General features: G+C 41.4%; 1 protein-coding gene across 4 annotated transcripts in view; it reads left to right on the top strand.

Annotated features, from left to right (window-relative positions):
- Positions 1–24,528, top strand: part of ccdc85cb (coiled-coil domain containing 85C, b) — a 50,892-nt gene that overhangs the window by 22,708 nt on the left and 3,656 nt on the right. The window contains exons 2-5 of one of the 4 annotated variants that reach the window (XM_044376520.1): positions 12,800–12,879; positions 14,125–14,166; positions 18,718–18,819; positions 23,604–23,696. In XM_044376520.1, coding sequence (XP_044232455.1) covers positions 12,800–12,879; positions 14,125–14,166; positions 18,718–18,819; positions 23,604–23,696 — 317 coding nt within the window. Of the gene's footprint in view, positions 1–12,799; positions 12,880–14,124; positions 14,167–18,714; positions 18,820–23,603; positions 23,697–24,528 lie in introns of all 4 variants that reach the window. The other 3 variants (XM_044376519.1, XM_044376522.1, XM_044376523.1) reach the window with 3 other exon arrangements.

Here is a 24,528-nt window from a genome sequence, read left to right as displayed (position 1 = left end):
ACACAAGTCATCCCTAAATAGCTGTCTAATACAGAAATGTGTTTAAGCAAAAGGGATCGTGCAGTTTTGTACATTGTTATTTACAGCAAAAAAAAAAAAGGGGGGGAAATGCAGTAGCACAGTAATCCCACTGTGTTCTTCCAACACAAGCAGAAAATCCTACCTGGTTGACTGATCCAGAGGAATTTTATGTCCCATCCCTGAACCAGTCAAGAGTTATGACCTTTGGCCTTTAGTGTCAAGGGCCGTGTGTGTCACTGAGTGTGAGATAGCAAGAAACATGCTCTTTAGATCTTCTTGGAATAGCAGAATACTGAACAAAACATATTGCTCAGTTGAGAAGGTCTCTGTAAACCAGTACCAGATGGCTTGTACATTTTTTTTTTTTTTTTTTTTTTAAAGGACTCTAGTATATTGAGTTTTTATCCGGAAACTTAATACAGTTCGGGTACCAACCTTATTCATGTGCTTGACACAGAAGTGAAAGACGGTTAAGAAAAGTCTTCTGCAACACAACACACACAGCTGGTTTCCAATAGACGAGATCAAGTATTGCAGTATTCTGTAGACAAACAATAGCCTTAAATCCATCTCCAAATGTCACTAATCTTTTCTGTTTTGTCTCACAGTGAGTAGCCAACACACACACACACACACACACATGCACACATGGACAGTAATTAAGGATGTGGACCAAATATAAGCCCACAGCTTTGATTTCATGGGATTAAACCCAACTGGCTGCCAGACTGCCATTCTTCTAGCCTAATCAAAAGATTAAGGGCATAGGGTACTAGCCTTACAAGTGGCCCGATCATCTATGAAAGAAATAAGCCGTCGCTCTTGCGTTTTATTTGTTCGATTTTTGCTCAACCATTGCAGGTGCTAAACTACGTCAGGTAATTTTTGGGGTTTTTTTTCCAAAAAAACCCCCAAAAAACACAAGTTGCAAGCAGCTTTGTGTGTTATCGGGTCACAATAACCCCTACACATCAACTTTCAGTGGATTTATTTTTAAATCACATCCACACATTAACACATGGGCTCATACGCACGTAATCATCGACGCACACAAACATCACACACACACACACACACGCACGCACGCAGACACATTTTCAGCCAGCCAGCCGCGCTCAGCTGCAGGCATGCGAAGGCGTCCGCTGACCCTGCGAGGGTGGTGACGACGAGCGGAGGAGACAGGGGAGGGACGCATCACTTTGCCAGACAGGATGTGTGATAGAAACAAGACACACACGTCTGCGTTACTGTCTCCTGGAATACCTATTAATAAACCGTTTCCCTCTGCCTCGTTCTCTCTCTGTCCCTCTCTCTTTCCTGCTGAGGATATCGACAGACCAATCAATAAGTAGACATGAGAGATTTAAACAGGCTTTCAATTTCAACTCAATAGACATTAACAGCCCTTGATACATTAAAGAGTCCCAGCTGACCTCCATGCAAATTTAAATGACTACAAGGGATGTAATTACATACACAACATGCTATGGAGTAATTTAATTAAGTCAATAGTGATTCCCTGTCAACTTCCCTCTGTTTAATCTTGATAGATTGATTTATGTTGGGAAATAATGTGAGGTAATGAGGAGCGGTCTGTAGACTGTCAGAACATTTTCGCATGGATGCATGAAGCAGGAAACAATTGAGCGCTTTACTTTTATACACTGAGCCCTTCTGGATAAATGTAGAACGTTTCCAAATGGCAGACAATACTCTCTTGTGTTTTTTTTTTTGTGTGACTTTCAATCGCTATCCCGTTGCCATCTCATTGGGAAGCTGTTTACACTACGCCACTGGACCATCATTTCTGTAAAGATCTGTGTCTGACTTTGGCTTCGGATTGAATCAGAAGATATAGTTCCAGTTTATTGACTTGAGGTCAAACTAAAAAGCAAAATTCATGTTTGCTACCACGTTGTTAGCCGTTACTTAGTGTCATCTGTGATTTCAGCACTCCTGCATTTCTCTTACACCGTCTCATGATTCAAATTGACAGGTATCCCAGTTTTAGCACAACTGGATCCATGAAAAAGTGACCAATAACACTAGACCCTCTTCTTTCTCTAATGCAGCGCTAAGATGCTAAACTGTATAGGTAGCATACATGTAATATAATGTCTCTTGGAGAATCTCTGATGCTGTGTGTATGTCAAAAGTAGAAGACTTGATGTCTTATCAAAGTCTGTCAATTTTCTTTAGCAGCTTCAGTAAACAGCTAATGTTAGAGCACAGCTTAGCCGCAGAGGTTAGACAGAGAATGCTGGTCACGACTGAATTATTACCCTTTAACAGCAAACACACAGCTTCAGTATCTGTATGTGGTCAAGGTCCAAGGTTCCCTCGCAGCCAATCAGCTGTCTCGTTTCTACTGCAGGACCACAGAGGGCTTCACAGAGCTAAGATACACCAAAGTGAACTAAATATTTATGTTACTAAAAATTCCTCAGGGCCAGATCTCTTCTAGTAATTTTGTATTTGACACAGATGATTTCTCAAATGGTCTGTTACTTATCATTAGTGGGGAAACGCTGAGTTAAAACCACTCTGAGCTGTCCCTGCTTGTTACTAAGCCTCTATTGTTGACAAGCGGGAAATGATTAAAAAGCTGATTTCACCTGGTCAGTGTTCAAGAGTTGTTGATACACACATGCCGTCCTTTTGAAGTGTAATCCATTTGGCACTTTAACTTTCACACTAGTCACTCAGCATGGTTTGTTTCTCTTCAAGCGTAATGTAATACTTTGCTGTTATCACACGCAGAAACACACACACACACACTAAAAACATGCACATGAAAAAACATGTCTTGCTTTCTACAGTGCACATTCACACACACACACACACACCAGAGTGCGTAGGGAGGTGAGGCGCTCTCTCTCTCCTTCAAGAGCGGGTGCCATGTCTTGTCAGATGGGGTTAGCTCCCCGCCAGCTGATGAGCCAGTGGAGCCTTTGAAGCCCTTCCACTGGCCCGTGGTTTACGTGCTTGGGTTGCCAGGTTCTGCCATCCCCCTCATTAATGCAGCATGGGTGCCCACTTAACTTGTTCCTCTCTGCTCCTCTGGTCGGCTTGCCCTGGCTTTGACCGGGCGCTGGGCAGCCAAGCAGACAAGGCACACACACACACACACACACACACACACACACACAGAAACACACTGGCATGCTGGACAAGCACATGCATGTGTGCTATACACATAGTCAGTGCTTACAGACACACAGCCAGGGTTACAGGTACAGATAGAAGTGTATGGGTGCAGAGTGCAGATATGTCACCATTCACAAAGCTGTTTACACATACAGTATACTGTACAGGCTCTGCTACTCGAAAATATGGAACACACAGCTTAAACAATTTAGTCGATAAATCAATCAGTTAATTGACCATTTGCTAAACTCCAACCATGACTGGGCCTGTCAAGCTTTCTATTTCTCCACATACAGAAGCGGTGTGCTCGGGGCTGTAGTAACAGCGATCCGTGGTATTTAAAGAGTTTGTAGGGTGGTGTCTTTTTTTAATCGCTTTCCAAAACCAAAAATCCATGAGTGAAAGTGTAAAGATTTGATTAAACAGTCTACATTTCATTCATAATACTGTATTATAATACCGGGGCTACTGAGACACAGTATTTTGCAATACAAGAGCAATGCTGCTCCTCGTCAACTGGTGACAATACTGACTTTTTGCCTGGGGCATGTCACTTAGGCCTTGTTTCCTTTTAGCATGATGTTCAGTATGTAGCTGTCATGTGCATATTTCAGAGCCTTTTACATATTTTATCCTTATAAAATGAGTCAGCTGGAAACATTAAAATTTCAGCTTGAGACGGCGTTTTCAAGTAAGTTGGTTTTAATTAGCTTGGTAGTTAGCTAGTTAGCTAGCTGTAGCTTTGCAGTTGTCATTTTAGCTGGGAAAAAAAAACATCTAGGCCTGCGTTTGCTTGAACAGTTTTGATTGTTGAATAATTGTTTAAGTTATCAATCAATATTTTATATGTTTATCAATATAATATCTGTTTTATATAGTTGTAAATTGGAGTTTGGATGTTGGACTGTTAGTTGGTAAAAAAAAAGACGAGCAACTTGAAGATCACCAAGTTCTGTCCTTCGTTTCCTTTTTCCATTTCTGTCTCCTTTTTTTCAGTTTCATTCTGATTCTACTTCCCATCATGGATCTAATATATTCTTTCTAGAGTATTTCAAGATTGCCGGTTACTGGAAGCATTGTCTTATGATAAACCAGACTTCCTGTAGCCTGTGAGGTCATATTTCATGGAATTCACTGTGCCCTAACTTGGGTGTTGGTTCAGAGAAAGGAGGGCAAGAAGAGAGACTGTTTAGACCATTTCTGCTCTTTCTTCAACATCTTGAGGTAATCGACCCAACCTCCCGCCTTGAACACACATACAGTATAATCACAGATGGGTTTAAAAATCCCCTCACCCGCTCCCTCCTACACACACACAAACACACACACACACACACACACACACACACACACACACACACACACACACAGAGTCAGCTTAGACACCCATGCACAAACCCACATGCACTCCCTATCTTACAAACGCTGCATATAAGAGCTCATTCATACTCCACACACACACACATCGCTGAGAGAATATCCATGTCTCTGTGCTAAAACACTGCGATACAGCTGTGAATAGGAGATGAAAGCCAAAGCCGAGCCAGGAATAATAAAAGCGGAGTGATTTCAATGCACTGCAGGCTTCTAAACAGCCATGGGATCTGACTTGAAAACATAAGGGGATTCCAAAGCTTGGTCCTTTTTAACCAATACTATTTTACCAAAGCTACTTTGATGTAGCAAAGACCTTGGAGTCAATAGCACGGAGGTTGGTGGTGCTCTAATTGTAACATTCCTGTCGGTGTAAATTTGAATGCGTGGACTCATTTTAAGACTAGCCCTCTTGTTTGTTGTAAAAACCTCCTTACCGGCATGCCCGACTCCCCTGTTTCCCCTCGTGTACTTCACAACATGCTCCTTAAAGAATCGCCTGCCTTGACCTCCAATAAACTCAGTCCCACCCACAGCCCCATACTAGGAGTTGAAGTATAATGTATATAGGAAGGGTGTGACATACAGAAAGAACAAATATAGAAGTAGAAATGTAAAGAAGAGACTGCTAGTGCTACTTGTCAAAATGTTTTAAAGTATATTATCTAAAACCAAGCCCTTAAAGTGGTTTTTCATGTTTTAGCCCATTTACTATGAATACAATATGCTTTAGAACACAAATCAACCATTTTGCAAACCAAGCTGCTTCTGCTTTTGGTTAACCACTGGTTTTCCATTCATTTGCATACAGTATTTGTCTATTCACATCATTTACTGTAAGTGTTGCATTACCATTATGAGGCAATTCGGTGCAGACTTTTCAAATCACTCCGCAGTTAAACCGCATGGCTGTGCAATGGTAATGTAACTGTAACGAAAATGATTGCAAACTTGATGATTGCGTGGTAGCAAGTGGACCTTGATTTGGGATTATTTTCCAAAGTCATGAATGAACTCTCTCTGGCTTATTATGCAGATCTTTTAAAAAATACTGTGGTTACATGTTTTTCCTCTATAACACATCAAACGTCTCACGCAGTTTTAGCTTTCGCAGTTGTTTTCATTTGTGTTTCGGGTGGAGAGACGTGCTTCCATCCAAGTGGCACTAAAAGCGTCAAATATAAAAGTGAAGCAAGATGAGCTGTGAGGGACAGATGGGGATAGGGTGTTTGCAGCACAGCAAAAAAACAAAGAACCACCAGCGGAGGTCATGACCTTTTCTTTTTTTTTTTAAAGGATTGCAAGTTTTTGGGAGCTTAGCTCACATTTAGTTTAACTTGCTGAGTAAAAGTGATGAGAAAATAATAGGACACACAAGTTTTCGGCGTTCATTTTCTCATCATTAAGAGACTCATTCGACCAGTGTCTCACAAAAATCTGTACACTTATGTGTTGTTAACAAAAAACAGAAAGACAATGGGTGGAGAAGTTACAGCAGAGGGATGTGTTCAAACAGAAAGACAAGCGGGGGATGAGGGAGTGGAGCAGAGTTAAGGAGGGAGTGGCTGCTGGAAGTGGGTCACAGTGGCACTGACGTGATTCAAAATGACGTGCAGAGAGGGGGACGGACTCGCGCCACTGTCACCTTTTGTCTTAGGCGCACACACAGACACACACATGCTCTCACATTAAGATACATCAGCTCAGTTTATTGGGTGAACAACACTTGTGCCGAGGTAAAAAATGGCTTACTTGTGCATTGTAAGGACTCTCTGCCTCTCTTTATTGTTTACTGCTTAGTTGGGCATTTTTACTTTCCTACTTCTTCACAGTGCCTTGCACTCACTTTATTGGCTCTTAAGATCACATTCAGGCTATGCATAAATAATAACGGCCTCTCCCTCGGTGCCTGTTGTGTATAAAAGAGTAGATGGCGAGCTGAGTTTTACAGAATAATTATTTAGGTTCGGCTATGCGATCCCTGTGTGATCTGTAGCTTTACCTCCGGCCCTGTGGAACAGCGGTGAGAAGAGGATGTGAGCCGGAGGGATGGAGGGATAAAAGGATGGAGGAGTGGTGAGGGAGACAGGGAACGCTTTAATTGCCTGACCCCCTCTCCCACCAGCATGGCTCTCTGGAGCCGGGTGTTAAAGAGAGGGGGACGGCTGGATTCTCCCAGCAGATCCCTGCGGCTATGTGCATGCAGCATGCATGTGTACTGTCTGTGTGTGTGTGTGTGTCTGTGTGTGTGTGTGTCTGTGTGTGTGTGTGTGTGTGTGTGTGTATAGGGAGGTGTTGAGGCATTTTGTGCGTGATGTGTGTTCCTGTGAATGTTCCCACGGCAGATCAGCACATATTTAAGCAGGACCACTTAATCATGCCATGTGTGATGCTGAAGTGATGTGCTCTGAGATTTAATGTAACCCCCTATAACACATCAAAGGCTTATAGATGGGGAGTGAAAGGGAGAGATGGTGCTGTGGTATCTGAAGCTTCTCAGACTGCTCCTGGCTGTGGGACTACTCAATTTAGGCCAACTCTGGGTTCCTCTAGTCAAATATGTCTGAGCAACATATTGCTCATCTGAATTTTTGTTTAATTTGTTCTAAGGAGATAAAAATAAGCCTGACAGACTCAGATGACTTTTGAGTTTATTGGATTACCGATGGCGAGATCTCAATCTCTGTAAGTAATCTAAATATACAAAGCAGAGAGGGGGGGCAGGGTGGGTGGGGGGGAAAGCAACACACATTCATTTTCCATCCTCCACCCTCTTTCTGAGCCTTCTCTCTTTTGTTGTTTGTGCTGGTGATGACTGAAGCCTGAGGAACCTTCATCCTAATCGGCTTGAGATCTGGCTGCAGATCAGGCCAGCAGATGAATCCAGATTAGAGGGTCACAAGGCAGAAAGAGAGGATTACCAGCTCTGGCTACTGCAGCCTCTTCTCTAACCAGCCAACTGACAGCACTGTCTGCACCGCCCCTCCTAAAAGTCAAGGGGCTGAACATAAATAGGCCTGAAGACCCAGCTGGGGCAACGCACTCTTGTCTACTGTCAGGTCTGGAGAAAGAGAGCAGTATTGTGCGTTTTGAAAAAGATTTAATGCCGGGTTTGGGAGAAAATCAGCATAATCTTTTTATTGCTATTTTTTGCAGCATCATAAATTGGTTCATTTCTTTAACTCGATCTAAAATAGACGTTAGACATGTAACCAAGTTGCTGGGAGAAATCTAGTTAAGGCAGTAATCAGATTTCTCAGCATCCGCTACCATATTTTTAAACTATGGCTGACATTTTTCAATTATATTAATGATACAGAGCATTTGGACTGATGCTAATGAGGCGAGAGGACAGGGTGACGACGTTTACATGCACAAAGTGTTCTGGTTTTTGCCCTTATTCTTATAGTCCTACTAAGCTGTTTACATGGTTAATGAAAATGGATATTCCACTAATATTCCCGTTTTACACGCAGAGGGTTTTCAGGGTTTCCCTCTCCTGCAGTGGTAACAGGAATCACAAGATCTCGAGAAACCAGCGAAGTGAAAAACATTCGTGAGCTACCGCCTGAGTGATACTGATATGACTGATATTATAAATTTATAGTTACAGGCACATCCAGTATCTAGGTTGTCCCATGATGTTTACAACACTGCTGAGTGTTTTTTTGAGTCGTCACTGTCAGTCCATGGGTGCATGTCAGGATAATAACCAATCCCCTCCGTCCCCGTCGTGGAGAAGGCGCGCTCTCTGCTTTTCCAGCCCGCCCCTGAACAGCTCTCCACTCTCCCCTCGTTCCTGTTCCCCATCCGCCTTCCTGCTCCGGTATATGTCGTTTTGCCTGCACAGGGGTAAACAGGCAAGAGGGTCATGTGTCGTGAACTGCAATAAAATCCCCAATTGTCCAAAGAATGCTCCTAAAACCAGAATAATACCAGTGTATCGTACATGTCTTAATCAGAAAATGCTACATTCAGAATATGCTGTATCAAATTCAGAATATTGTCATATTCGGCTGTGGAAACCCACGTGGACCTTGATTTGGGATTATTTTCCACAGTCATGAATGAACACTCTCGCTCATTTATGCAGATCTTTTTAAAAAATACTGTGGTTACATGTTTTTTTTCCCTGTAACATGTCAAACATCTCACACAGTTTCAGTTTTGCAGTTGTTCTCATTTGCCTTTTCGGGTGGAGAGACGTGCTTCAATCCAAGTGGCACTAAAAGTGTCAAATATAAAAGTGAAAGCAAGATGAACTGTGAGGGACAGATGGGGATAGGGTGTTTGCAGCACAGCAGAAAACAAAGAACCACTAGTGGAGGTCATGAGCTTTTTTTTTTTTTTTAAAGGAATTTCAAGTTTTTGGGAGCTTAGCTTATGTATTTATGTATTGTTTACAATGAACAGGTGGAGAAGTTACAACAGAGGCATGTGTCCAAACAGAAAGAGAAGCGGGGGATGAGTCAAGGAGGGAGTGGCTACCAATTATCTTAATGTCATATTTAGTGTAAGTAATTATTTTTGACACAATGTTGTTTAAAAACCCCATTCAGGTATCATTCTTCAACAGAAATGCAGCTATGTTAACCTAGTTTCTATAATTCTTTCCCCTGATAATGCAAACAGTGTTTTTTTGATTTACATTATGTTGGATAATACAGGTTACTGCAGAGAGGCGACGAAAACCTGCTTACTTAGGTACATGTTAACACTTGTAAACACATGTTCACCTGGGTAAAACAAGGGTGTAACTGTTATCTGTGGAATTCAGTTTGCCACTGTGTGTGTGTGAGTGTGAGTGTGTGTGAGTGTGAGTGTGTTTTGTGTTTAATAGTGGGTCTGTGCAGAATAGCACCCCCTGGTTGCACAGTGCAGATTAACCAGGTAGGCTAATAGTTTTAATAACATTTCGGTTATACATAACAAACCAAGGTCAGCATTACCTCACTGATGCAACATGTTATGATTTTGTGTGTGTGTGTGTGTGTGTGTGTTTGTGAGTAGGTGTGTGTGTGCAGTCCCCTACAGCAGTGACTTCTCATCTGCATCTTACTCCACCCATCGTTTTTCATCAGAAAACCTCCCCTGCCGGCTTTGTTTCCATTTCTCCATCAACGTCTCCACTCTCTGCCTCTCTCTCTCTCTGTACTTCCACTTAGAAAACAAAATAAAGTAAAGCTGTGCGCGCGGTGGTGTGCTCCTGACTAGTTGCCGACTAGTTGCTGAGTGCAGCTCCTCTGCACAACTCGGCTTTGATCTCGCACTGTAAATTAAACATTCCTTTTTAGATAACAGGCTCTGTGCCACCTACTGAGACAAACTTCACACAGCTCCTGTCCCTGGTTTGAACTCAATAGAGTTGATTCCAGGGTTTTCCCTACCATTATAAGACTTAGGCACAGCGCCTAAGTGTTATTTTTTTCACAGCGCCTTGAACAGAAAAAAACTTTATAGTTGCGCTAGCTTCTCTGTCCTCTCGTCTGCGCTATGTGTCCACCACACACACACACACACACACACACGTTTCACTCAAGTTGATAACAACTCTATGCTTGTTACTGTAATCACCAATAAGTACTTTATCAAACCACCTGTTCAACAAGCATAAACATGTAGAGAAGTGATGTAGTATTTTTCAACTGCTTTGTCTTCCATCCACCACCTGGTATGTTTTACACAACAACAGCACACTGATCAGGATAACAGTGAATCCTTATGAACAAGCTGAAACGAAAGCTGTCTGTCTGTAGTTTAACTGTTCAGCTTAGTTTGCAACATATATTAAAACTGGTCAAATTCTTGTAAACGTAGCTACAGGCTGAGACGGCAGCCCCCCCCTCCCAAACCAGCCCTTCTTCTCTCTACCAGCAGTACTGTACCTGCAGGAAGGAGGACAGAGGACAGGATGAAGGACTAAACCTAAACCTCCAAACCTCACTTAGTATTAGTCAGGAAAATTATTTATTTTATTGACATTTTAGATTTCTTTCCAGTGAGATATTCAGTGATTTTTTAAAAAAAAAAATAATAATCTAAACAATTCTTTAGTAATGAAAAAGAACCACTAACGGTATTGATGAAGAACTGGACTGATAAGAGTATCTATGAGATAGAGATACAAGTCTAACCACACCCGTCCCTACAGCTGGCTCGTAGCTACACCCTGACTATGGGAGGATTAGAAAATCCCTTCACTATATGCCAAACAAAATTGTGCTTATTATTTTTAAGGTGCACAGTGTGATCACTCACAAAAATGTGAAGGATTACATCAGGACATAGCGCTTAGTTCATCAGTGAGCATATCTTTTTCATTTTTATTCTTGCCGCTGTCTGAGTGTACTGTGAAAAATTACAACCTCTTTAATAAATATTGTAAAATTATGTGAAAATGCATAGTTTTAGTCAAATAACATCACCCCCCCCCCCCCCCCCCCCCCCCCCCCCCGCCAGTCCAGCCCTCCAGAAACCTTGATTCTGCTGCTTTTTTTTTCCACAATCAACAATGTTATGGACCTCAATCACACTTGTTTGTCAGGTGTAGAGACAGTTTGAGACAAATCTCAAATATGGAATTGATGTCTGTTTCACACTGAGCAGGAAAATGTGAGCCAAACTGGGAAATGACCCCAGTTAAGTAAAGGGGTTGGAAAGTCAGGTCAAACACTGCTAATGTGGGTGGGAACGCCCAGTGCTTGACCCTTGACATCAATTTACAACTAGTTTTTTTAAGCACATGAGGACTTTTCACAAGGCAGACTATATATACATAGACGGCTGAGTGGATGGTAGAAGGATTTACAGAATAACACTAGAAGTAGTTACAGTTTTGCTAAAAGCCAATAAGTTTTAAATTTGGAGTTTTAACAGTTTGGTGATTAATCCATTAGTCAATCCAGAGACAATTAATTTGGTTAATTAAATTGGGTTTTTGACTGTTTGTTGGACAAAATGAGCAATTTGAAGATGTAACTCTGGGCTTCTTCTTCTTCTGGGAAGTTGTAATGAGTATGTTTTCACTGTTTTTGTGACTTTTTTTTAAAGACAAAAATAAAGGATTCATCTGAAAAAAATAATCAATTCATCAATATTGAAAGCAACAGTTGCAGCCCTACTTAAATTATTTCTCTGATACATGTTACCCTTTGTTACCTGTCAGGATTAATTGTCTCAAGCTCATACAAGGCTTCTCATTGACCTGCTGAGACTCAGACAGTCAGAAATTCAAACCTGTGGTCCAGTATGCTGATTCATAACAAGCCCTTCTACAAGAAACCATCAAATTCAACCTCCTTGTTTTTGTGTTGCAAAATATACATCATATACTTCAATGTAGTTTCAAAGCAGAAGATCGCTGTTCAATAGAAGAGCCAAATATTGCACATATTTCAACTTGAGGGATAGGTACAGTTTTTCAAGTCTTTCTTAAAACAACAGTCAGGCGCTCAAATGAACATTAAAATGGGTTTTTCTTGCTGTAATCATTTCTCCTGTTCATATTGGCCATTAGAAGATCCCTTCATAATGCACATACAATGTAAGTGATGGAGGCTAAAATCCACAGTCCTCCTTCTGTACAAAAATGTATTTAAAAGTTTATCTGAAGCTAATATGAAGCTGCAGCCATTCTCGATTAGTCAAATGAAGTAGATATCTTTCAACATTACAGTCTTTTTAGTGCCAAAGTCCCTCTTTTTGTTATTATACTTCCACTGCAGCTCAACAGGGAAACACTTTCCGAGGAAACACAAAGAGGGAATCTCATGCTAAAAAGACTGTAAATGTGGCAGATATCCACTTAATATGACTAACTCAGACTGCCGCAGCCTCATACAAGCTTCAGATAAACGTTTAAATGCATTTTTGCACAAAATGACTGTGTGGACACACTGTGGATTTTGGCTCCCATCAGTTAAATTGAAGGGGATCTTTTAATAGCCAGTATGAACAAGAGGAATGATTACAGCGAGGAAAACCTCTTTCAATGTTCATTCAGGCACCTGACTGTTGTTTTAGGACAGACTTGAAAAATTGTGAACCTATCCTTGAAGACATTAACCATGATCTGAAAGCCCTCAACAGGAGAATTCACTTCCTCCAGGACTTTTTGGGGCTCTCAAAGTGCACAGCAACCATCGGAGCTCTATGCGGTCCTTTTGCTCCAGTGGCCCTGCCTGCCTGTTTTCCGCTTGAGGTCTTTGAAATGCTAATCTCTTCTCCTCCCCTCTTTTCTTCTCCATCTCTTCTCCAGATTCCTCCTCCAACTACATCAGGCAGCTGGAGACTAAAGTGCGGATCCTGGAGGACGACAACAATAAGCTTCTCTCTCAGGTGAGGTGCACACACTTAACGTCTCTCTCTCTCTTCCTGTCACTTACACATGTGTGAGTGGCACTACTTGCCCAGTCCAGTATCATTTGAACTCACTAAACCCCCTCTTGTGCAACTTTTTAATCCATCCCAAAACATGTGATCGGCAGCTGGGATGAGATAAAGTGTTGTGCCCGATGCATCTGTGAAGCCGCCCCCTCACAACAGCCTGCCTGTTAGTTGGAGAGTATGTTTATCCATGTTTAATTCATGGGGAGTCAGTAAGCTTCAGTAGCGAGCAGTGATGTTAGCCCCTTCGGCGAACTGCGGGAGCGGAGGAGAGATGAGAGGAGAAAAAGGAGGGGAAGGAGGCATTAAGTGACAGTGACAGAGTAAAGCAGTTCTCCCAAAGTTAACCTTGTTCTGGCTTCTCCTAAATTTGGAGGATGAAGGGGTTGAAGGAAGGAGTGGAGGTGGGAATGTGAGGAGGAGGAGGAGGAGGAGGAGGGGGGGGGGGGGATGGATTTGTGGTTCAACAGGAGGTCACATGTCAGTCAGCAGAGGTGTGTGTTACATAAAGCGTGAGAGGGATCAAATAGTGAATTATTGGTAAATCCTCATACACTTACCGTTTATCTTTCTGTTTTAACGTCACGTTTTATGATGCAACTCATCTGAATGCAAGTCAGACTGCACACGGTCGAGTTGCAGTTTCACAGCTTAAACAGCTTTTTTGATTTGAAGCCTTTATTCTTTTTTTTTTTTTTTTTATAGTAATTCCTTTTCCCCCCAATTATCTCCCACCAGATTTACTATATCTAGGCACTGGTGTAGGCTGGAATCACTGATACGAAACCTAAATGATCCTCATAATTAGCTCTTAAGTGCTGCAATTAGGTGCTACTCTGTCTCACAGCAGTGTTACTTAAAGACATATAATATTAACCTGCCTCTTAAAGTCGACTAATAGTCCTTGTTCACAATGAGGGGATGATGTTTCTTTTTTTTTTTTTAGGTTGGGATGAGTATGTTTCTGCAGTAATAGAACTTTAACACTTGAATACTGCAAAATATAAAACAGTTGTGACTAATAGAAAATGTAATAAAATGTGGACTGACCATGACTATAGAAGCTGAAAAGTTGTTTTTTTTAACAATATCTTCATCTTTTATGGAGCATACAGTTGCTATCCTGGTTGTTAATGGCTTCAATTAGACAATAATGAAATAATGAACCATTACACTATTATGTTTTTCTCTCCCTAGGCTTATAGCCGGTATAGCTTATCACAGATACAGATGAAAAAGGTAACTTTCTTAAATGCCACTGTTTGTCAGCTCTTCTGAAACGCTCCTCTGCTGGTCAGTTGGTCGAGCCCCTTTTTGCCTTTTCACTCTTTTATCTGTCTGGTGGTGGGACTTTTCAAAGCTTTGAGCTTGTTGCTTTCTCTTAAACCGAGGGTGGACACAATAAAAGCAACTCCTGTACAATGTAATGCACTCTGTTGCAGTAACAAACAGTATCATGTTTAGTTTATGCTGACACTGTCAGGCAGGTGCTGAGTCAACTCTATGGTACTGTTTAAAGAAAAAAATGAGACATTTTGGAAATAAGCTTATTAACTTCCTTGCCTAGAGATACATGAGAAGATCAATACCACTCTCATAGCTGTACAATAAATATGAAACTCCAGCCAGAAAACTGTTAGCTTAGCTCAGCACAAAAATAAACGATTAACCTGACTGTGTGCAAAGGCCTCCGAGCACCTATAAAGCTCACTAATTAACATTTTTTTATCTTGTTTAGTGCGGACAAAAACTGAAGTTTAAAAATTACACGTTTTGGTGGAGTCCAGCAAGTCACTGCACCCAGTCAAGAAACAGTCCCCCACATAACCCCCCCATAAAAAAACTTTTTTCACTTTGTTTTTTGTACAGATGAAACACACAAGATATAACAAGTTAACTAGTGAGCTTAGAGATGCTGATACTTTTGGACAGAGCCAGGCTAGCTGTTTCTTCTTGTTTCCAGTTTTTATGCTAAACTAAGCTAACCGGCTGCTGTCTATAGCTTACTACTAGTATAGATATGAAAGTGATATCAATCATCTAACTCTCAGCATGAAAGAGAATGAGTGTTACTCCCAAAAGGTTGTACTATTTCTTTAAGGCCATATTCAGGTATTTGGTGTTGAACTTAATATTTTGTCTGGCATCCTGTAATACAGTGCAGTTCAAACAAAGTGAAGCCTCAAACATTACTATAGAACAAAATCACCTGTCTGACACAGTGTTAGTGTTATGAAGAGAAAGGAATTAGATTGCATTACTTTGTAAAAGTATTGCTTATGTGTCCAATCCTGTTTTTTTGGCCCCTTTTTGCGCTGCTAGCATGCTATGCTGATGAATAAACACAGGTGGCCCTGCTTGTATGTGGCCTGTTTTGGCAAGAAAGCCTTTTCCTGTCCTTGGAGCATTTTGGCACAGCACAGTAAATGTTTGGCATAAGGTACCCTAGGTGAATGAATGCTACATTGTGCTTTGGTGCATAAATGACACACGCTTGTCCTAGCTTGTCGGGACGTCTGGTGGGCTGAATAATTTAGGATACCGGGGCGATACAGGTAGACCCAGGCATCCATTATGCATGCCGACAACTGGTGTATGAGTGCAACTGAAGAATGCAGGAATGTTTGAAGTTAAAATATACTATCTTGATGGTTGTTTGCTTTCCTTGAAAATGTAATATTTGTAATGATAACATGAGCCCATTGAGCTTTTCTGTAGTTTAGTATTTAGTTTGACTCTTATGCAATAGCCTACTTACTGAGCAGGTGGAATTGTTACAATGGACTACTTGCCTAAATAGACTTATTACCTAACTTCCTGTGTTATGAAACTGGCCCAGTGAAACTTGTGTTGAGCTGAGGGAACAATAGCCTCTTATCACAGGAATGTTGACCCTCGAAACCAAATTGGCTGAAGGATTTTTACACTACTAAAGGGAGTGGGGGGGGTTGACAACGTTGTCCCACGGTGGATATTAACAAGCGCCTACACAGCACAGGTGTACCCACAATGAGGAAAACAGGTGTGCTCATTGCTCAACGCTCACACTTCGACCCAAACATCCATGATACGATTTTCTCGTTAACTTTTCTCCCACTCGGATCTCCCGTGTCTTTCAACCGTTACTTATCTCTCTTAAGTCCCCGAAGTGCGAGGCACTCTGTGGCTTTCACTACATGCTCACTGCCTCACTTTATCATTAACAATTAAATGCTCAGTGTGACTCTGAGAATTTAATGATTTATATGACAGATTCAGATGACACTCCATTTGTTAACTGCTGGATAATTTAACTCATTTTGTAAGAGTGTGGACTGAAGTAGGGTCCTGTGGACTTGAATGATGACAGAGGTTAATGAATTATGACTCATTCTTTGACAGAGTTATTATATGACTGATTTATTGACTTGAGAAATTGGAAGATGTATTTGCATGTTCTGGGTAATTGACATCTGCAAATTAAATCTTGCTAAGAACTTAAAACACTCTGTATAAACTGTTTACTTGCAGGAAAGGTTAATATGGAATAAAAAGTTAATATAGTACTGAAATGGGTTGCCATGGGAGACTACCTAATGTCAGCACCGATTCAGTTCTTTATTCCATTAAATTATGGCGCTCAAGGTGCACGCCGCTATCCTCTCTACCCTTTTGTCAAGGCGGCATCACCCCTGCCCCTCATAACTCAAACAGGAAATGATGCGTGACGTCCACAGCTTCTCCCTGTCAGCACCAAGAACACCGTGATGGATGGAGAGACGGAGGAGTCCGAGTTTTAGCCAAGAAGACCACAGAGGGCCAACTGTCCCCAGCTGTCTGGCAAACAAATAGCTTTGTTGGTCTCAGTGGTCAAGGTCAACTCAGGGAGGGAGGTCAAGTTTTGAGACGTGTGTTGGTTTGTTTGTAAAGCTAAACTAAAGATGGAAAAAAAAAAGTCCTAGTTAGATGATGGAAATCTTGTTGGAAAACTCTGATATGTTACTGATCAAACCAGCTCTTTTCATCCAGTCGATAGATGTGCTCAGGTCATGAATTGTTTATTTCAGTCCACCGGATATGACATTTTGTGACACACTCTAAGCCTGGAGAAATGACAAAGAGATGCTAGCCAAGGTACAGAATTGAGGGCATGAATATGGAAACCCAAAGGATAGATCAGGAAGTGCCAAGGGAAGGATTGGGAAAGGTTAGAGGAACACCAACAGGATACTGAGCTGGAGAGAAGAATAGGAGGGGGGGGGGGGGGTATCAAAAGACAAAGAAGACAAGGGGAATGCAGATTGTGGCTTTGTGTGTGTGTGGAAATTGTGTATGTGACTGTGCACCTGTGTGTGTGTGTGTGTTTGTGTGTGTGTGACACACAGAGAGATAACAGAGACAAACACAGCACAATGTCCATGCATTCTTAGACGCACACCCACAGCTCATTGGGTTATTTATAGCTTGAGTGCTCCCGGGCATCATGTGTGTTTACATGGCGAGTTGCGCACAGAGGGAACACTAGTGCGTGACATGAGAAATGTCATAAGGAACAGTGGTGTTGCCGTGTTCCTGCCTACAGCGAGAAGTTAGGCTGGTTACGGCCCCCAGGAACCAGTGGTCTTTGGCCGCTAATGAGGACAAATCTTAGGAACACTGTCCCTGCGTAATGGCCCTCGATGATGGCACAACGTGATCCAGCGCCAGTGCTGTGAAGTGCCATTTATGTAAAAAGCCACAACAAATAAAAATCAGCTCGGCAAATGAAGTGCTTGAAGCGATGTCGTCAGAGTGACGATGAGAGTGCAGGTGCCAGTGCAAGAGGGGGGACAGAGCCACAGAGTTCTTAATGAACCATCACTGAAGATCTTAATATACAAAGCACAGCCCGACTGATATATCAGCAGGCCGATATTTGTGATATCTTGTGATATCGCGTTATATTGGTATCAACATGTACGTATGTTGGCAAACATGAAAAAAGAAATTGTAAACTGCAGCAATTAAAAGCTTTACTGGCAACATTTTTATGTATTTTTACCTTCCATTTTTCTCAATTAAGTTAAAAATAGTTTTGTTTAATGTGTTTCTGTTTACTTAGTTACTTATAATAATTTAGATATCAGTTAATGTTTGCTGTTCAAATTAACTTTTATATTTACTGTCTTTGTAAAATATCTTTACTCAAATGTACAGTAGAGGTAGACCAATAAATCGTCCATGCTGATATATGGCCCTATACTAACTGAATGTCAAAATACCAGTATACGTGAAGAAGTCAACCAATAAGTCATGGAAAAAAAAGCACAGCAGTACAGAAATGTCAAAGATTTGTGTCATGTATTTTAGAAAACAGTGTCTCCATTATATCCACCATAGAGAAATGTAACTGTTAAACATTCTGTAGAATACATATTTGTCATAAATCCTTAATAACATTGATTGGATTAAATCAAGCAAATTTAAGGGATTTTATCAAAAATGTTTATGTGTTTATGTTAAGAAATAAATCATGGCTAGTGTATTGTTGTTGGATTTTTTTAAACGCTCAAATAGCAATATCAGTATCGGCCTCAGAAATCTAATATCGGTCTAGCTCTGCTCACTAACAGACGCAAATACATTGATTTTGAGTCACAGAAATGACTTCCTGCCTGTGTGTATGTGCTTATTTTGGGCTTTGGATTAATAATTTGAATTGTCTGGCCTTCTGTAATGCAGCTCTCTGGGTGTATTTAGTCGACATTGCACTCATATCTTTATTTTTTTTGTATCTGTGTGTTTGTTTTTTTGCTCATTTGTGCCCAGCAGTGCAACCCAGGTGACCTTCGTGCCCTGAGGAAGGGTATGACCCTCTACCACTCAGAGTCCCAGCTGTCCTCACTGCCCCAACGCCAGGACGCCATGCACATGGTCAGTACCCAGGAGGCTCACACACACACACACACACACACACACACACACTTTCACACACACGCACAGACCCACACACAGAGGGATGCTCACTCATACCCAGCCACTTAAACAGTCATAGCCACTGTGGCCACTTAAACACCATGAGGTTGCTTACAAAAACATGGTTACAAATAGACAGCAGATTTAATTGCACACAGACACACACTTAATTGTAGGGAGGACTGTCACTGGTGCCTCCGCAGTGGAATCAAGTCAAGTCAGCTCTAATTCACTTTGCTTCCAACTCACCAATTTTACCTCCACAGGCGACCTCACTCTCTCTTACACATGACAGGAAGTGAAACACACATTCACACACAAGAAGAAAGAAAGAGAGAGAAGAAAAAGAGAGAGTGTGAGTGGAGATATTGCATGAGTAATATAAGACAGACTAGAAAAATAAAGGAGGAAGAGGGGGGAACTAAGACAGAGAAAGATGGGGAATTAAAAGGAGTCAGCCGTCCCTTCTCTTCCTCCCATGTTCTGGCCCTTGAGCTGCCTTCGTCCTCCCTGGAGCCTGTTTGAACTGAATCCCACTATGAAAGTAATAATCCGCTACAATCCACCGCCACCCCTAACCCTGACACTGTCTGGGGAGGAGAGGCTGGGTAATTGTTTTCTGACTGCTTAAGGAAGGTCAGAGCCGGGCTATGCCACTACCCAGAGGACTAAATCTTCCCTGTGTAAAAATCTATATTGTGTTTTAATCACAGGCCCAGTGTGAGTCAGCGTTCAGAGCCAGCTCGCACCTTTTAAGCTCGTGGGTCAAACCCGCCTCCTCTTGGAGGTTGGTGCCGTTCAATAATGTCCGTGAACCTTGACTCCCATGAGGAGTCTCTCCCCGCAGGAGGAGGCATAAACTGCAAATTATCTTGATGGCTGTCTCCATGCATTTAATTTCACAGTGCAGTTTCATGTGAAACAAGGTCATGATATTGACTCGAGGTGTGAATTTTGGCTCCTTAGTGACATGACATCTGATGTCATTCTGACTGAGGCAGAAAAGTGGAAATGGATTTGTGTTAGCACATTTAAGTACATTTAGGATTCCATTAAATCATACCTCAACTGGCTGCAACCAGTAGAGACATGCACTTGAGGAATCTGTCAGTAGCCGGTTGTACCAGCACCAGTGGTCTATTAAGGGGAGTTTTACGCATCGCTACATTAAAACAGGTTGCGCTACACAAAGTATTTCTTACACATAAATTAGTAGTTTCCAAGTAATTACACCCAGTAAATGCCAGGTGTAAGTATGGAGAAGCTAACTGAACTAGCTAACTGGAAAAACTAATGTTAGCATGCTAATATATGACCGTTTAGAGTGAAAGGAGTAGGAATATGGTCGATATATCTGACCCAACACTTGATCAAAGTATTGTAATGTTAGTTTAATATATTGTTTGTCCTCTTATAAATGTTATATCGGTATATTATACATTGATACAGATGTTTTCCTGGCTAAAACATTGATTAAAGGGGTACTTCAGTGATTTAGCATTGCACTTCCACAAAGTTGGGGAAGTTTTGAGAGACATAAAAAAAAGAATGGTTGAAATTGTCCTGACTTTTAGTCCCTGTCATGGTCCTAACTCTAAAAACTCATAATGCAACTGAGTAGCATTTTTCATTAGCCTTAGCTTTCCTTAGTCTCTTTCCTCATCCCCAGGATAAAGAAAAAGTCAATCTTGAAAGCACCTTTCAGATTCAGCAAGCTTATGATATAACAAAGCAGTTGCATGCAGTACAGAATAACTTATTCTTGTGATTCATGTCCTCCTCTTATGATGGCTTTGTTGTCGTGACAACTCCATGGAGATGTACTCATGTTGAGTCCCATAGTGATCGATTGCCTGCTCTCTAATGTGGCCCAAGTTCATCCATGTGTGAGAGAAGGCCCTCGTTGGAAGATGAAGAGGGAGAGAAAGAGCAAAAGAGAAGATGAGAGACATGGGGGCCACAGACAGCAACAACAGCAGAACTTCAGTGAACTCTGGTTGTGTGTAGCCATCCTAATCTATCAGCTCATCCTTTATATCTAGTCCTTTGTCTCTTTGTTCAGCCCAAGTTTCAGGTCAGTGAATGTGCGTGACATTGTCAGATTGAAAATGAGCAAGAAAGATGAAAAGAAAAGATGGATAGGGAAAGAAAGCGGCCAGCCTGTATGATTCTCACAAACACTCAACAGTCGGGTCTGATTCCACTTCCTCAAACTACAAACCATTGATTCTGACAGGGTTTGCTTTCCCCTCTTATCCTGCGAGGCCTAAATCAGGCCTGTTTATGCAGGCGAACCATCCCAAACTGTACATCCATATGAACAGTAAACATTGCCCGGAGCCGGCTGTGTCTCTGCGCTGTCCAAATCCTTTTCTTTACTGCACTGCTCCGGCGCAGAATAAACTGAAAAACCATCCCGGCGCTAGCAGGAAGTGTTTACACATTTCAAATAATAGCTTTAACCCACAGAACAGAGCATCAAAAGGAGGCAACAATGATTTGCATTTTTTTTCTTCTTATAGTCAACTTCAAAGTCCACTGCAGAAGCGCTTTACGGGAAATTCAGCCCATACATTTGTTGCTGTGACCTTCAACAAAAGGAAACACACTTAACACAGTTGGACATGTGTTTGTATTTCTCAAGAGGATTGCTATACTATATAGAATTTTCTTACAAATATAGACTCAGCCTTGGGGAATGCGTTTAATAATGTGAGGACGTAACCCTATACAGTACTCCAGTCCACACTTCTGAAGATACTTACTGGGGCTTTATAATGTTTTTATCCTACAAATCAAATGTCTTGCAGGCAATTTTCTGATCTAAGTTTTTTGATTGACTTCTTCAGCTGGAGGGCTGGTTTCCATTTATTTCTGCATGGTCTAAAAATTTGCTTGCAGACTTGACATTTGCTTCAGGTAGGTAATCTACTACAGTGAGAATTTCATTGCCTTCATTTTTTTTTTGTTGTCAAAGTTATGTTGCTGATGCGTGGTAATGCAGTTGCAAGTAGGACAGGCTATCAAATAGCTTAATACTTTTTTTTAGAAATGACTGAAATGTCTTTAGGATCATCGGTAGAAGAAGTATAAGTGTAGTATACTACAATGTAGAAATACTCAAGAAAAAATCCTGTTTTCAAAATATAACTGAAGTAAAAGTATTAACAGCTAAATGTACTTCAAGTATCAAAAGTAAAACTACTCATTATGAAGCAGAATAGCATTTTCATGTTGAATTAGAATTAAGTTAATTTTAGTAAATGTCCTTACAGCTAAATGTTAGATTCCACCACTGTGAAAGCCAGCAGATTTGTAGTCTTGTTTACTTATTCTTCGATCCAACAGTTCTTGATTTAAGTCCAAATTTGACCAATTTTAGACCATTTTATCTAAGCAAAGTTCCAATATGGCTGCTTGTGTTTAGACAACATGAAACATTTGAGAACTTTGAGTGGGAGTGTTTTGGAAACTCTTGCTACTGCATTCAAGGGCACTCCGTGACTTTTGAGGATGCTGCTGAATAGCAACCTTTTTAATGCAAGAAATAACCAAATTTCACATTAACCTTTTCATTATGTCCATGATTTTCTGATATCAAAGCTCATGAATAAAATGTTTTATGGCAGCCAACCATAACATGTTTAAATTTTTCTTAACAGCGTAACTATGTGAGGATAAGATCAACTTTTTTTCAAAGATAGTAAAACCACAGCTATGTTCCCTTTTTTTGCTTCACAAATCAAGCATATCAATGACCTTTCACCCTCTGAGGAAGTAAATAAATGCACGTTCAATATTATTTTTATGGTTTTCAGTGGTTGTCAGGTGAGCAGTTGTCAGACATAACCTGCAGGACTAGCAAAGAAATCAATTTTTCATGTGCTTGATGTGATATGAAGAGACCGTCTGCAAAACATCCCTCTTGGTTGCAGTGGGATTATTATTTTATCTCTGTGGTATTAGGACGTGTGGGCTCAATCTTGCACCCAAATGGGGCCAGTGGGTGCGGAGGGAGCTGACAAATGCATCACCAGTGAGCGGAGAATTGAACCGGGGCTAACATAGCCACGGAACTGTGTCTAATGCAGGGCCCTGATGCCAGGTTACAGTGAATGGTGCCATTGTGTGTCCCAGAGATCTCTGTGTCTCTTGAACAGAGAGCCACTGTCTGGAACCAACCGGGGGGGGTGGGATGAGTCAAGCAACCTCCTGGTCTTCTTCCTGGCTGGCTGCTCCCATCACACCCAGTTAAATCACACTGTGCAGGTAGCAGACCTGGCTGAGAGTTGAATACGTGGTGAATGCAAGAAGCAGAGGAAAAACACAAGGGAAGGAGAGGTGATATGAGTCGGGATGAAGGGGATGGCATTTTCAGTGCTACAGTACAAGAAATCTCTCTTGTTAAATCTGAAGCAAACACCCACTGATATGGTGTGTGTGTGTGTGGTTTGTTTTCTGTCTTCAATTAAGGTATCTTGAGTTTTCGGCTCAAATGAAGAGCTCAGTGTCTCGGTGCTCGTTTCATGAGGTTAAACTGTGTGTGACAGCAGATGTGACATCACGGGAGCTTGGCAGTCTACAACATGTCCTCCAGATGTTGTGGGCTCAGACTCAGCTCTTGACCTTTATCACAGGTCGCACTTACTCTCACTCATCTTCGCTGTGTCCTGTGTACTGCCTAATGTGAGAGAAATGCCACAAAACCTAAAATATTTTTCAAATTCTTTTTCTCCCCTCAGGGTACAGGCCGTCTCCCAACCAGTGAGTCCTCCCCTGCCACGGGCTACCTGTCCTCCGTCCAGAAGCCTGAGGCTGTGGTGCATGCCATGAAGGTACGTATCTATTACCTATTTCACTTGGTAATTTATATTTTACGTAAATTGTGTTGGAAAAACTTTTCTGATCACCATCGCCTTAGCTGAAACCTAATTTTTGTGTATCGGGTTTTGGACTTTCCAATAATGGCTTCAGTTTGGGCTCTACTATAATGCCCCACTTTTTGATACATACTGTGCTGTTCAGTAGTGAACTGTACTACGCTAATGTTATGCCATCAAATTAAATTGAATCAAGATTTTTGTTAGCAAATGCTAAAATGTCTCTTGGTTAAGTGTGAAAGAGGAGTAAGTGACATTATGATCCATTTGGGATGCAAATTTCTGACCACAAAACTTAAACTTAAAACAATCATCACTTGCGTAAGTCATAGGCTCCACCTTCGCCTACTCCGTCGCTACTGTTGCAACTGTAAGACGGTGGATAAATTGTTTTCAGGGTCACACAACCCCTGCGAAATGACTCGTTTCACTATCAGAATTTGATCCATTCAATCCGATAACATTTGGAAAGTCTAGAAGAACGGCATGATTAAATTATTTTATCCACATTGAAGTTAACAGAGGGCTAACCGGAAGTTAGCCGGCTCGGTTGGCGGAAGTGTCTGCATTCATCTGGCCAGCGCGGGAAAGTCGCCACAGACACCAGATTTAAAACTCAGTGTAATGTGAAATAGAGAGAGATTTATCTGGTGGTGAGCATTGTGTGAACTCATTTGGCAAGGGCTTGAATGTAACAGACATTCATTTACATGTACAAGTCCCGCACTGCAGGATTAAGTTTGAAACCTTTAGAGTGTAAAGAGTACTTAAGTGCATATGTTAGTAA

Source organism: Thunnus albacares, chromosome 16 (genome assembly GCF_914725855.1).
Source record: "Thunnus albacares chromosome 16, fThuAlb1.1, whole genome shotgun sequence".
NCBI classification, from domain to species: Eukaryota; Metazoa; Chordata; class Actinopteri; order Scombriformes; family Scombridae; genus Thunnus; species Thunnus albacares.
This window is presented reverse-complemented; position numbering and strand designations above follow the sequence as displayed.